The sequence below is a fragment of the Oncorhynchus clarkii genome, chromosome 30, assembly GCF_045791955.1.
Source record: "Oncorhynchus clarkii lewisi isolate Uvic-CL-2024 chromosome 30, UVic_Ocla_1.0, whole genome shotgun sequence".
NCBI lineage: Eukaryota > Metazoa > Chordata > Actinopteri > Salmoniformes > Salmonidae > Oncorhynchus > Oncorhynchus clarkii.
The window spans coordinates 20,167,589-20,182,481 of record NC_092176.1 but is presented as its reverse complement, the minus strand read 5'-3'; the positions used below and the strand labels follow the sequence as shown (position 1 = coordinate 20,182,481).

Below are 14,893 nucleotides of genomic sequence, written 5' to 3'. Positions count from 1 at the left end.
CTATAGTTTGTTAACAAGAAATTTGTGGAGTGGTTAAAAAACAAGTTTTAATGACTCCAACCTAAGTGTATGTAAACTTCCGGAGAAAAAGTGTGATACCAATTAGGCCCCCGAGGACTGGAGTTGCCCACCCTTGGTCTAGGATGTCAGGAAAGGTGGAGGTGATATGATCCTTAACTAGCCTCTCAAAGTGCTTTTGCTTTTGGTTTGCGCTTTCAGTTTTGTGCGAATGCTGCCATCTATCCACAGTTTTTGCTTTGGATAAGTTCTAATCGTCAAAGTGGGAACAACATCCTCTATGCACTTCCTGATGAACTCAGTCACCGAGTCAGTGTATATGTCAATGTTATTCTCAGAGGCAACCCGGAACATATCCCAATCCACATGATCAAAACAATCTTGAAGCATAGATTCCGATTGGTCAGACCAACGTGAAAAGGTCCTTACCACGGTGCTGCCTGTTTAAGTTACTGCCTATAGAAGGTGAGGAGCAGAATGGTGGTGTGATCTAAAATGCAGAAGGGAGGGTTGGGGAGGGCTTCTAGTCATCCCAGAAGGGGAAGTAGCAATGGTCAAGAATTCTTTATGAGCAAGTAGTACAGTCAATGTGTTGATAAAACTTTGGTAGCGTTTTCCTCAGATTTGCTTTATTAAAGTCCCCAGCTACAATAAATGCAACCTTAGGATATGCCGTTTCCGGTTTGCATAACGTCTAGTGTAGTTCTTCGTGAGACGTTGAGGTTACAGCCTGAGGGGAATATACACGGCCGTGACGATGACCGAAGAGAATTCTCTCGGGAGGTAATGCGTTTGCATTTGATAGTGAGGTTTACCAGAACAGGAGAACAAAAAGACTTGAGTTCCTGTATGTTACCACAATAGTGAATCATGAAACATACACATTCTCCTTTATTTTTCCCAAAGAGTTATTTTTTCCTGTCCACTCGATGTATGGAAAACCCTGCAGGCTGTTTGGACGGAGTCAGTATATCTGGAGAGTGACCTAATTCCGTGAAACAGTATGTTACAGTCCCTGATGTCTCTCTGGAAGAAGATTCTCATCCTGAGCTCGTCTACTTTATTGTCCGGGGACTGAACATTAGCATCGACATCACGTCATAGCATTAACATCAAAAATGTGTTTAAGTTATTTTTGGATGATCATTTAGTTGAGTGTTCAATTTGTTTTTATCCACAAGTGAGGATTAAACCATATTGCAAGTGAAGATTAACATTTAGACAGTGTCTGGGCTTTCCCCCCGCACGGTAGATACGTTTGTGAATGGACTTGAAGGCTCTAGCATTACAGTAAATGAATGTGAAAGGCAAGTACATACCTTGCTTTAGTCTCTCCATTAATAAATTGGTCTTATCTCCTTGCCTCTTCAATAATGGCTAGCAATTCTGCATATTTACTCTGAGGCACTTGACTTCCACTTGAACTCTGTGATACAATGAAAGAATGGTTTGCAAATGAAACAGTGCGATTTATGTCCGTTAGTCACCAACTGAAATTATAGCAGAAATCCACTTTGACACTCATGCGTTGTGCTGCAAAAAAATGTATAAATTTCACAGCATTTAAAATGTGTGGTATAATCTATCACATTAGATAATGATTGTTGTCATCTAGAACATTTGGCAATTTCAGTCTTTACCTGTGAAAAGCCCAAAGATGGTCCATTGTAATTCACTACTGGCCTGTAAGATTGCAGTGTTAATATGCTTGTTGAAGAAGAGTGAACAACCTCAACTGTTGGAGGGGAAAAATACAATTATATATAATATACTATATGCCACATGCAATACATCTTTACTGGTGATTTTAGTAATAATACTATATGAATTATGAAATTGTTTTGGAATTAATCATTTGAAATTGTCCAGGAATAAGTGGCTGAAACATTTGCCTAGTTTTATTCTATTTTTATTTAAGGTATTGTTTCAATGGGTATGCTGCATTACTTTTGGAAATGTTATCTTGAAATACAAGGTCTGTCTAATTAATGTAGCCCATCATAGTAGGTTGTAGATGAGATGCAGTTTGGTTCAGCGAACACTGGGTGTCAAAAGAGTCAAAGAACCGTCCACTTCCCAATCAATCAATAGGCATGGGGAAACAATCATGGAACCGTATGCGTAGAATTAAGTAGCCAAAGTGATAAATTGTCTATATACATTGTTACAGCATCCAGCCTGACAGAAAATCCGACAATAAAATGCGCGTGTTCTGTTTAGGTAGACGAGTGAACAACATAATTCTAACCTTTACGGATGCACAACAGGGAAAGGGTTTTAGCTATGATTAGTAGCCTAATAATGGCAGATATAAATCAGCTCTCAGGATTTGACCCTATATATACTGTATATAACTGGGGAAAAAACTACAGTCACCGGCGTTCCCCAGGTATTACAATATAAAATTTTACACCTGACAAAACATAGTCTAGACTAAATATTGGGCTTGTAAGACATTTCCAGAAACAAATTAAAGAGAGAGAAATCATGTTGGAATTCAGACACTTTGTTTACAGAAAAGCGGCAACGGCAAATATGGACGTCATTTTATATTGACACCCACAATGGAATATATCCTCAAAATAGCAAATCCATGTTTATTAAAGGCCAAAAACGACTTTCTAACAATAACTTTGACAAAATTACCAAATAATACACATTTTATTTCGAATTTTTCTTTTCACCTTTTGTTATACTGTATTAGGTTATAGTTAACACAATATTTCTAAAGCCTAAATGTCAAACTCAGATGACTTATTGAATGAAAAAGAATGCTGCTGATGATGTACACATCTACTTCAGCCTGTGCTAATAGCCTAATAAGGATAAAGGACATTATTACAATTAAATAATCATACACATTGTTATTGTATGTATTATGTTTGTTCCTTATATAATGACAAACTGGGGCGTAGGTTTAACTACTACTAATGAACATATACTTCATCTAGAAAACTCCATGTTTAGCCATGCAAGGCATTCCTTTACCATCCACCTCCCACATAGCCTGCTGGGTAACGTAGTCTAAATGTTATTAACGCATAACAACACATCTTCTTTCCTTTAAAAGAAAACTACTTTTCTATGTAACTACACGTCACATCACATTTGTTTACTCAACCTTCATAACATGCAATTTTCAATAACACACATTTCTTTCCCCAAATGTTTTTCCTTAAAATAAATTATATATTTTTTCAACTAAATATAGTCTCCAACAATACTCTATTGTGGCCCTATTTCTTTTCACATAAACCAAACATTCAGTCCCGGTGCCCCTTTTTTGAATTTTTAGCAATTCTCAATAAGCTCTGACAGTCCTTTTTGGTCGTTCTGCTGAAGTGCTTCCTGAAACAGTTGGACAGAGTTCATTGTCAGGGTGTTCTGACTGAATTGTCCATTTCTAAAAGCATTTGACGCTTCAGCAGTATCCTCCTGATGATCCTCAGTCCCTTCAGTGAATGGCTGCAGCCTTAGATCCACTCTGTTTCATCTCAGTTGTGATCCATGCTCTGTTTGGATCTCAAAGGATCATGGTGCAACTTCTCTCTGCACACACCCTTGCTGCATCCAGGTTCCTGTAGTGATGTCTCGGAGTCGTACATGATCTCCAGGTTTCAGTTCAGGTAAGTGTCTTGCACTTTTGTCGTGTCACTGTTTTTGTTTGTCTTTCTGTTTTTCCTTTGCGAGTTTGACTTTCTGAGCACCTCTGGGTGTTAGCAAGTCCTCATGGATGGGTGGGTTGGTTCTGATGTGACGTCCCATCAACATTTGTGCAGGTGAAAGTCCGTTCTGCAGCGGTGCGCTGCGGTAGATCATCAGATTTTTTAGGAAATCCTCCTTTCCATCGTGTGCCTTTTTCATCAGACCTTTGACAATTTTGACTGAACTCTGCTAAGCCGTTGGACCCTGGGTAGTTGGGGCTGGAGGTGTTGTGTCGAAATCCCCAGTAGTCAGCGAACGATCGGAATTCGGAACTTAAAAACTGCGGGCCATTGTCCGAGTACAGTTCAGACGCAACCCCATGTCTTGCAAAGACTGATTTCAGGTAGGTGATTACAGCTTTGCTGGAAGTAGTTGGCAGTGTTGCTACTTCAGGGTAATTTGAGTAGTAGTCGGTAACAACAATGTGACTTTTGCCATTGCAGTCAAAAAGGTCAACTCCAACTTTCTAGTAGGGTCTGTTGGGTACTGGATGAGGCATTAGCGGCTCTGCTTGCTGCTTTGGCCTGTAGGTCAAACACAATTCACATGAAGCAGTGGTCTGGCTGATTTCCTGGTTCATTCTTGGCCAGTACATTACTTTTCGTGCTCATCGTTTGCATTTTTCCTCACCCAAGTGGCCCTCGTGTATTTTCTGTAGCATTTCTTTGCGTAGTGTCATGGGAATGACAATCTTGATGCCCTTGAACACTATGTCATCCACAACGGTGAGCTCTGCTCTGCACATCCAGTAATCCTGTATTCCCCTTGGACAGTTGTTTTTCTGTGCAGGCCATCCTATCAGTGTTGTTTCTTTCAACTCTGTCATTGTTTGGTCAGCTGCGGTCTCTCTTTTGATCTGTCCATTCTCTCAGAAGACACAGGAAGTAATGCTACGATCGTGTCGACGTAGGCCTAAATCTGTGTTTTTCTGTGTGTCGACTGCTCGAGAGAGTGTCGGTGGCGAATATGAACTTTCCTGGGGTATAGATCATCTTCACATCATACTTTTGCAGTCTGATCAACATTCTCTGGATTCTCATTGGACAATCATTCAGTGGCTTAGACATGATTGACACCAATGGTTTGTGGTCGGTTTCTACTTCGAAGTCTCGCCCGTAGACGTATTGGTGAAACCTTTCGCAAGCATATGTGCTTGCCAGTAGTTTTTTCTCTATTTGTGCATACCTTGTCTCTGTGCCTGTCAAGGCTCTGGACGCATAAGCGACGGGTTGCCATGTGTCATGCTGTTGCAGAAGAACTGCTCCCAGGCCAAACTGTGAAGCGTCTGCAGAAATCCTTGTGCTTTTCTCTGGATCATAGAACCTGAGCACTGGCTCTTCTGTGATTGACTTCTTCAGGTTTTTGAAGCAGTTTTCCTTTTCATGGGACCATTCCCATTCATTTTTCTGTTCCAGAAGACATCGGAGTGGAGCGAACTGTGCTGACAGTTGATGTATGAACTTTGCAAGGTAGGTGATCATGCCCATGAAGCGTTTCACATCGTCCTTGTTTTTCGGGCGCTCCATGTTGTTGATGGCTCATGTTGTTGATAGCTGATGTTGTCCTCGGGTCTGGTTTGACTCCGTCCTCTGAAAGTATGTCTCCCACAAAGGTAAGTGTTTTCACACCAAACTCGCATTTGTCCTTGTTTAGTTTTAGGTTAACTTTCCGTGTCCGGTCCAGCACTTGTCTCACTCTCGCATCGTGTTCTTCTTTTCTGGATCCCCAAACGATGATGTCATCCATCATAGTCTCCACTCCAGGAATGTGCTCGAAGATCATGTGGATTGTCTTGTGGTAGACCTCTGGCGCTGAGAGAATCCCATATGGTAGACGAAGAAATCTGTACCTGCCCTCAGGTGTGTTGACTGTGCATAGCCTTGAGCTTGCATCATCTAGCTTCATTTGCCAGAATCCTGATGAGGCATCAAGCTTACTGAACCACTTTGCTCCAGCAAACTGCGACATGATCTCTTCTCTGGTTGGCAACTTGAAATGCTCTCTCTTGATTGCTTTGTTGAGATCTCTCGGGTCTAGACATATCCTGACATCGCCGTTCTTTTTCTCCACAATAACCAGTGAGCTTACCCAGTCTGTAGGTTCATCCATTTTTGTGATGACGTCCATCTTTTCCATGCGTCCGAGTTCATCTTTGAGCTTTTTCCTCAGTGCAAATGGAACTTTTCTGCATGCATGCACAACTGGAGTAATTTTGTCAACAGTACATTTTGTGTTCTCCTGGTAAACATCCAAGACCCTCATACTCAGCCAGTTTTGATTATTGGTCATTTTCAGTCTGTGATGTCACTACATACACTCTTTTTAACAAATTGAGCTTTTCACATGCATTGATTCCTAGAATAGGCTGTACACTCTTTTCTACAATCAGCAGCTGTGCTCTGAACTGTTTTCCTTTATGCTGTAAAGTTACTATGCAGCTACCTTTGACTGGTACGTTCTCCCCAGTAAAACCAGTAACCTTAATTTTCACCGGGTGTATTTTGCTCTTCACCTTCAGCATTTTGTAGTCATCCAGCGACAACAGGTTTACCTGTGCTCCAGGATTAAGTTTGAATGGTATTATAGTTTCATTCACAGTCAATGGCACAATACATTCAGCATTTACTGCATTGCATATTTCCACATAATCAACAAAGAATTCTTCAATCTCCTCCTTGACTGTGTGAACCTTTTTCTTTGTAGCCTCAGCTTTGCAGCATTTTGAGAAATTATTATTTTTCCCCACAGTTGTTGCATGATTTGCCATTTGCAGGGCATTTTTTTGGCTTGTGGATACATCCACATTTAACACATGTAGTGTTTTGATTTCTCTCTTTTTCTTGTTTTTGTTTAAGGCGGTGTATATTGCTCCTCTCTTTTTATTGCATGGACTGACGTCTCATCCCTGCACAGCTCTTTAGCTTGTGCTCTGGTGGTTTCAGCTGCTCGACACATTCACTGCTTTATCCAAAGTTAAATCTTGCTCACGCAGCAATCTCCCCTTGAGTCCATTATCAAGTATGCCACAGACTATTCGGTCTTTCACTAGTGAGTCTTTCAGATTTTCAAATTCACACGTTTTGCTCAGTATGTGTTCAGCTCAGCCAAATATTGGTCAAAACTGACTCCCTGAGAAAAACTTGTATCTCTCAAACGTGACGTTCTGGCTTGTTACAAAGTACTCCTCAAATTTAGCCATTAGCACAGTCAAATGTCAAGTTTGCCTCGTATGGCTGAAAGCTATTGTAAATGTCCAATGCATCCTCTCCAATAACATGCAGAAAAACGGAAGCTTTCAATTTATCATCTCCCCCTGCAGCACTGGCTGCTAGGTAGATATTGAATCTCTGCTTGAAACGTTTCCAATTGTCAGCAAAATTGCCTGTTGACTGCATAGGAGTAGGAGGACTAAGCCTTTCCATGACGGGGAACAGGAACAGTCAATTTCTCTTACTTCAGCATGTTGCTCATCAACTTGCTCGTCAACAGATTCCAATGCAGCCTCGCTCTCGCTGCTGCGGCTCGTTGTCCTCGCTCTTGCAAGCTAGCATCTTCGACTACTCACGTCACTTGACTTGTGGTAGAATGTTCCATTTTCGTCGCGGAAATTTGCAGAGTTACTCCTTTCTTATCTCTGTCTCTTCATAGCGACTACCAATCTGACACCATGTTATGTTTGTTCCTTATATAATGACAAACTGGGGCGTAGGTTTAACTACTTTTAAATGAATGAACATATACTTTAGAACACTCCGTGTTTAGCCATGCAAGGCATTCCTTAACAATCTGCCTAGCCCACATAGCCTGCTGGGTAACGTAGTCTAAATGTTATTAACACATAACACCGTATGTTTAATATATAGCCTATGCCTACTCTTACGTCAATTATTTAAACATTTCAAATCAAATGTTAATTCACATGCGCCGAATACAACAGGTATTGCAGTGAAATGCTTACTTACACACCCATAACCAACAATGCAGTTTTAATAAAAGTGTCAAAAAAATAAAGGGAACACTTAAACAACACAATGTAATTCCAAGTCGATCACACTTCTGTGAAATCAAACTGTCCACTTAGGAAGCAACACTGACAAATTTCACATGCTGTTGTGCAAATGGAATAGACAACAGGTGGAAATTATAGGCAATTAGCAAGACACCCCCAATAAAGGTGTGGTTCTGCAGGTGGTGACCACAGACCACTTCTCAGTTCCTATGCTTCCTGGCTGATGTTTTGGTCACTTTTGAATGCTGGCGGTGCTTTCACTCTAGTGGTAGCATGAGACGGAGTCTACAACCCACACAAGTGGCTCAGGTAGTGCAGCTCATCCAGGATGGCACATCAATGCGAGCTGTGGCTACAAGGTTTGCTGTGTCTGTCAGGTAGTGTCCAGAGCATGGAGGCGCTACCAGGAGACAGGCCAGTACATCAGGAGACGTGGAAGAGGCCGTAGGAGGGCAACAACCCAGCAGCAGGACCGCTACCTCCGCCTTTGTGCAAGGAGGAGCACTGCCAGAGCCCTGCAAAATGACCTCCAGCAGGCCACAAATGTGCATGTGTCTGCTCAAACGGTCAGAAACAGACTCCATGAGGGTGGTATGACGGCCCGACGTCCACAGGTGGGGGTTGTGCTTATCACTAGTGTATAATACTATCACTAGAGTGAAAGCACCGCCAGCATTCAAAAGTGACCAAAACATCAGCCAGGAAGCATAGGAACTGAGAAGTGGTCTGTGGTCACCACCTGCAGAACCACTCCTTTATTGGGGGTGTCTTGCTAATTGCCTATAATTTCCACCTGTTGTCTATTCCATTTGCACAACAGCATGTGAAATTTGTCAATCAGTGTTGCTTCCTAAGTGGACAGTTTGATTTCACAGAAGTGTGATTGACTTGGAGTTACATTGTGTTGTTTAAGTGTTCCCTTTTTTTTTGAGCAGTGTATATATTTTGAACCTCTAATTCCTTTGAGTCAGATCGGAGTTAAGTGGCCCCCCCAGAATTTCCTGTGAGTGGCAGTAATGTCCACTGACCAATGTCTTATGACACCGCTAATTGTTTGTTTATTTAGGCATCCATAGCATTCCTCTCCTGAAGCCATATGTTTTGCTTATACAACAAAGTCTGATGTACACTGCTTCTCTCCCCACTATTCTATTCAGGGAGACTGGTACCCAGAGAGACAACTACCCTGCATGTCCAGGAGGAGGATCTAAAATCACACCCCAACCCAACTGCACTAGATGGCAATATCACCAAGCCCAAAACTGAGAAGGGGGCTAGTCAAAGTAAAAAAAGTAAGTCATGTTGACAAACATGTCAGTAAAATATTTGTTCAAATTAAGCACAGTATTTGATCAAGCCAGCACTGCATCACCAGATCATCTGGCCATGGAATACTGTGTTCTCTTTTCATCCAGAGCAGAAAGCAATGCTGCCCAAAACAGGAAGGTCACAGATTATTATCCTATTAGACAAGAGTTCCAGAAAAAGCTAAGCTGAATTGAAGGTCAGTTTATAATACCAGAGTGAGTTGTGCTTTAAGATCAACCGTGCCATGCAAGAACAAGTAAAAAAACATGTTCTTGCTCAGAATTTAATGTAATCAATGACACCTTAATTACATGATAAAAATTGAGTTGAAGAAGGACTACAGGTTAGTTTAGAAGTAACATTGTACTGAAATGGCTAATTTAACCTGTAATTTGATTTGACCTGTACTTGAACCCCAATAGGCCAAACATATAGAGGGGAAGGGAAGAGGAGGATTTGCTGTCAGATATTTCAAGAAGGGAAAGTTTGTAATTGAGTATCATGGAGACTTGTTGCATCTGGCTGATGCCAAGGAGAGAGGCGCTCTGTATGCCCAAGACCCTGGGACTGGCTGCTACATGTACTATTTCAGCAAAACATACTGTTAAGGTATCTACTCAAACTTTATTTTAAATGTGTATTAATTAACTTTGACTTATACATTGCCACAATGTTGTTATCAGCTTGCTCATTGATGTTTTCAAACATTTAATTTGATTTTTAAAGGTGTGGATGCTACATAAGAATCAACTCGCCTGGGAAGGCTGCTAAATCACAGTAAAACTGGCAACTGCCAGACCAAACTCCATGACATAGATGGAATAACACTTCCCTGGAAGCCACACATCATACTGGTGGCTTCCAGGGACATTGAGTCAGAGGAAGAGCTGCTTTATGACTATGGTGACCGCAGCAAGGAATCCATCTCGGCTTACACTTTGCTCAAATACTGATGTGCTGTTTTTACACCAACAGAGTATTCAAGAGAATTACTAAGTGCATTTGATTAAAGCTTTTTTTTCTCCTCCTTGGCCCTGAATATTCCATTGGCACTAAACTGCCAACTTGGCATTCCAGGTGAGACAAATTAAGTGGGTGTTTTGTTTATTTTTAATCTGCCCTTTCAAGCAATGTATTTGGGCAAAACTGTGGCAGTATGAACAATATTGAAGACAACCTTCAAGATGACACATGGATCAATTTGTTAAAACTGTATATCATTATATTGCTGGATTTGGGGGTAGTTTTTATACATATTTAGGCCTGTGCTTCCAAGAAGATATGAATAATATTTGTAACATTAGCTATTTTTTTTTATGCCGTTTTTATATTTGTTCTAATTTATAATGCTAGGTATGGTTCTAGTTGAAGCAACAATTTTCATATCATCGTCAATGCTCTCCAGGCTTCTGGGACACCAGCTTATACTTGATTTCAAATGTAGATATTTTTCAATGGGTGAAATCCTAATACATTAACAATTTACAAAGTAAGTTGCTCTTTGAGAGTAAATTAAATGTACATAGACAAATCTGTTCAGATATCTGGCTAGCATGGAAGCTCATTTTGGAATGAATAGAAAAGCTAGCTTGGCCTTTTGACAATGTACCACTTAATATTCACAGACATGTAACAGTCCAACATCCTCCCTGTAGGTCAGTGTATTACAAAATGTGTAACAAATGAAGTGATTTGTAACTTTATCATTCTAAACAGCTTTATTTTACAGCTGCTCTATTATTTGAAAGGTAAAATGGACTTTAAAAGCCCTTGTGTGAACTAGTGTAAAATAGTTATGCTCAGTCACTCCGAGCCTACAATGTACATTTTTATGCAATTTCTGGACAAGGAACAATTTTGGTAACACTTTTATATTTGCTACAAGAGCTTATATATTTATCTAATCAACAAAATCATTTTGGGAAGGATTCATTACCATGATCTGTGCTACTCAACCCCAAGGTAGAGGCAGATTATGCTGATGGGATTCAGGTGTATGAGTTAGGTATAGTGAATCTGGGGCAGTATAGTGGTCATGGGCTCGATTCCATCAGTATCGCTGAAGTTCAGAATTAAAAAGCCATTTCAAATTGAACTGACATGCAGCGTTTGCCTTAATGTTGATTGCATCTCTTTAGCACTGTAGATAGGACCTCCAAGGGCTTGATTCTGTCTTTGTCTCTACTAGGGATACTGTTGCAACCAGTCTTGAATGTTGGTCTTTGAACGGTTCCATCGTCACAATGTTCAACCACGTGTCCAAAGGAACTGTTACAGTTCCTTTGTTTGATGACACAGGTGTGAGTCTGTACCAATGATGTATATAAACCCTGGATTGCTAATGCTATATTTTGACCATTGAGAGGTTTTGAAGACATCAGCATTTCAATTAAAATGTTAAGGAAAAACATTTGTTTTTAAGTCATCTCAATAGTTTATTTTTGTTTTGCTCATAATTTAAAAGTTTACATTGGTGTTTAATAGAATAAATGTGGCAAACTAACCTGGACAAACGCATTTCTATAGAGTACCACAGTATGAGTCATAATACCCATTAAGCCTAATGGTCAAACCAGGAAATGGTTCCAATTGATTTTCCACCATTCATTTTTCTCATGGGGGATTTTAGAAGAGCTGTGTGTCATGAAGGCTTACCCTGGCGTGACATTTTGATAACCATGTGAATCTCTCCTTAGACAAGATGATTTATCAAAATATTTGCCTGTATTTACCCCCAACAAATGAAACGCTAATTAGTTGCTAATCAGTAAGAACTACAAATGCCATGAGATTGACAAATTATAGTAAAAATCTCTGGATTAACCATTAGCTAAATGTAATAATAAATCAAATTGGTAATTCTGTGAATGGTCTGGAGTTAAATTTACACTACCTGTTAGCAAAGGCGTTAACTAGAGTTGACGTGCAGGGATTTGTAGTCTTGCATGATGTCTACTTTGATGCTAATTAGCATTTGAGTCAGTAAATAGCACAAAATATATTTCAGTCACCTTGCCTGAAAGCAATTTAGATGGTTAACAAAATGTCACGCCAGGGTAAGCCTTCATGACACACCCTTCAACTGTTTCTATAATCCCCTATGAGAAAAATGAATGGTGGAAAAACAATTGGAACCATTTCCCCGTTTGACCGCTAGACTTTATGGGTATTATGACACCACTGTGGGGCAATTAATTTTTTGTTTTTACAATTGTGTAGGATTGCCAAAATGGGCACGCGGTGGCTTCTACACCCCCCCGGAAAGATGAATGGAGCTAAGTACAGAGATCATTGATAAAACCCTGCTCCAGAACACTCAGGGCCTCAGACTGGGGTGAAGGTTCACCTTCCAACAGGACAATGACCCTAAGCACACAGCCAAGACAACACAGAAGTGGCTTAGGGATATGTCTCTGAATATCTTTGAGTGGCCCAGCCAGAGCCCAGACTAGAACATCTCTGAAGAGACCTTAAAATAGCTGTGCAGCAACACTCCCCATCCAACCTAACAGCTTGAGAGGATCTGCAGAGAAGAATGGGAGAAACTCCCCAAATACAGGTGTGCCAAGCTTGTAGCATCATACCCAGGGAGACTCGAGGCTGCAATCCCTGCCAAAGGTGCTTCAACAAAGTACCGAGTAACGAGTCTCTAAATACTTATGTAAATTATATTCCATTTGAAAACGTTTCTAAAAATCCACTTTGTCATTATGGGGTATTGTGTGTAGATTGGAGAGACAATTTAATCAATTTTAGAATAAGGCTGTAAGGGGTCTGAATACTTTCTGAATGCACTGGATAAATCATTGGTCTGTACCATGTTATTTGACCTTAATGAGCATAGTTATTTTCCCATACCTGTATTAATGACAACAGTTAAATCTATAAAAAGACAACTGGGTTAGTTTCAAAAGCAAAATTATTCCAGTTAAAAACATGTCCATTCATTACTGAAAACAACTGATCTAATACAAAGCATTGATAGAAATGTGCATAAAAATGTTTGGTTTATCATTAGTAATGTCTTAGGTCCTTGTTCTCATAGGTTGTCCTTATTTCCGTCTGAATGAAAACCTACAAAAAGAAATAAGAATTAGTTTATTTTAGAGAACTTGCTCTGCAAATAGTTTGACAACACAATGTACATCCCTGGACGTTACTAGTCTTAGAGGAGGCGACAGGGGATTGAGTGAATTTGCAGTGTCAGCCGAGGCTTGACTGAGTCACGCAAGTCCGACAATAACAATACTGACAACTGCAGCGGAGCTGGCTTGGTGAAGTGGTATCAGCTCTCGCTTTCCCCCTCTTCAGTCAGATTCTCCCAATCACACAGCATCAGCACAAACACAGCCAGCTGGTCACAAGCAGGTCATTACGAGGGCAGAGACAGACCGTGAGAACAAACCACCTGGTTGTCTCCTGTGTGATACTATGGTTGTCTCTGAAATACTTGTTTTCAGGGTGTAAATAAACCATGTCATACTGCATGCTCTTCTTGCAATTCACTATGATTATGCAAAGTTGAGTGGTGAAAAAAAGCTAATTGCTCACAGCTTTCTAATGGTGGTCATTCCTTCGTTAGGTTCCTCTTCTTTAGACTCATCTGTTGTGTCAGGAACAGGTTTTGAAGGGGATGGAGATACTAAGTCAACCTCTACCATGGCTTGCTCACCCGGTGGCAGCATCCCACTGCAAGTACAAAGCACTACATTACATTTTTGTGTGGGTTGGGGTGAGGTGGTGCAGTTTGCATGGGAAATTAACTGGTCAAGTCTGGTTGTGTATTCTACCTCTTGTAGAGTTGCAACTCTTCTTGCGCCACCAGTAGCTGGGCCTTGAGCTGGTTCCTCTCCTGAAGCACCTCCTTCAGCTCCTGCATTGTGAAGCGTGGTCTATTGGGATCTTTCAGGTCCACCACCAGTTTGTTTGGTCCTAGTGTTTGCTGAGAACATATTGATTAAAGGGCTAAACGTAGAACAAAAAGGAGTCCACAACTGTATGTTGCACAGTAGTGTATAGCAACCCTGTGAAACGTTACAACATTCTTGAACATACCCTGACAGACGTTAGTTAGTTTCTCGGTTTGAAAAGATCAAACTCACCGCTTCCTGCCCGGCAGAACTTTCTCCCACGATTCTATCCAGTTCACTCTTCAAGTTGTCTCGTTCCATTTTCAGCTCCTCCAATGACAGGTTATACTTATTCACTAACGTTTCAAACATCTCCAAAACCCGGACAATTTTGAATTGCAAATCGGAGACTTCCTCACCTGTAGTACTTATTTTCAGCAAATCTCTGCCAATCACGTATGAAATGTCATAAACATCTTCCACCGTCAGCTCAAATGCTTCCTTCTCGAACGCCAAAGCGGGTGAAGACTCGCTCAATTCTTCCATTGCTCGTACTCCCAAAGACGCACTGAATTCAACAAAAGTTTTTGCTTTCTCAAACGGTGGGACCGATTTCTCAAATCGAGCGTTGTGACATTTAACATACAAAATACTTGTGAACTTTAAGTTTAGTTCCATGCATGCTACAGTAGCCACTTCAAGTTACCGGTAGTAGGCTAACTGAATAAACCCTCCTCTTTCTAAATTTGAATGGTTGACTTGCTGTATCCAGTCTATAAGTGGCATACATATAAACCAATAGCAATGGCCTGTTCCCCGCCGATTGTAACAAGATGAAAGTTTCCCTGGCGACAGGTGAAGCCATGCGCATAATCCAGTAGGGACACACTAATCAGGTGAAACAGCACGTGATATTTCCCCGGTATTTTCAACACTATACTATGAATTTCGAAGTTTGATTGACATTCCGTCAACCCGGGGGGCTTTGGGGGTCTCAAAGTTT

At 40.8% G+C, this 14,893-nt stretch overlaps 1 protein-coding gene and 1 pseudogene across 2 annotated transcripts; one reads left to right on the top strand and one right to left on the bottom strand.

The window, feature by feature from the left end:
* Positions 1–4,788: 4,788 nt before the first annotated feature.
* Positions 4,789–9,993, top strand: LOC139389502 (N-lysine methyltransferase KMT5A-A-like; annotated as a pseudogene).
* Positions 9,994–11,450: 1,457 nt separating this feature from the next.
* On the bottom strand, positions 11,451–14,624 carry LOC139389403 (Rab interacting lysosomal protein-like 2). 2 transcript variants are annotated; one of them, XR_011629404.1, is made up of 5 exons: positions 14,143–14,624; positions 13,831–13,982; positions 13,592–13,729; positions 12,294–13,114; positions 11,451–11,696 (listed from the first exon to the last, which is right to left on the bottom strand). XR_011629404.1 is itself a non-coding variant. In XM_071136134.1 (4 exons), the coding sequence occupies exons 1-4, from the start codon at positions 14,566–14,568 to the stop codon at positions 13,093–13,095; spliced, it is 738 nt and encodes a 245-aa protein (XP_070992235.1). In that variant the 5' UTR covers positions 14,569–14,624; the 3' UTR covers positions 11,451–13,092. The 2 variants fall into 2 exon arrangements, 1 of the variants encoding a protein (XP_070992235.1); XM_071136134.1 differs by having other exon boundaries at positions 11,451–13,114.
* Between the last annotated feature and the right edge of the window lie 269 nt (positions 14,625–14,893).

Coding starts and splice junctions, on each gene's coding strand:
- LOC139389403 (XM_071136134.1), bottom strand. CDS start 14,568: ATGGAACTAAACTTAAAGTTCACAAGTATTTTGTATGTTAAATGTCAC. Junction 13,730..13,830: donor GAGTTGCAACTCTACAAGAG/GTAGAATACACA, acceptor TTGTACTTGCAG/TGGGATGCTGCCACCGGGTG. Junction 13,115..13,591: donor ATGACCACCATTAGAAAGCT/GTGAGCAATTAG, acceptor TTCTTTTTGTAG/GTTTTCATTCAGACGGAAAT.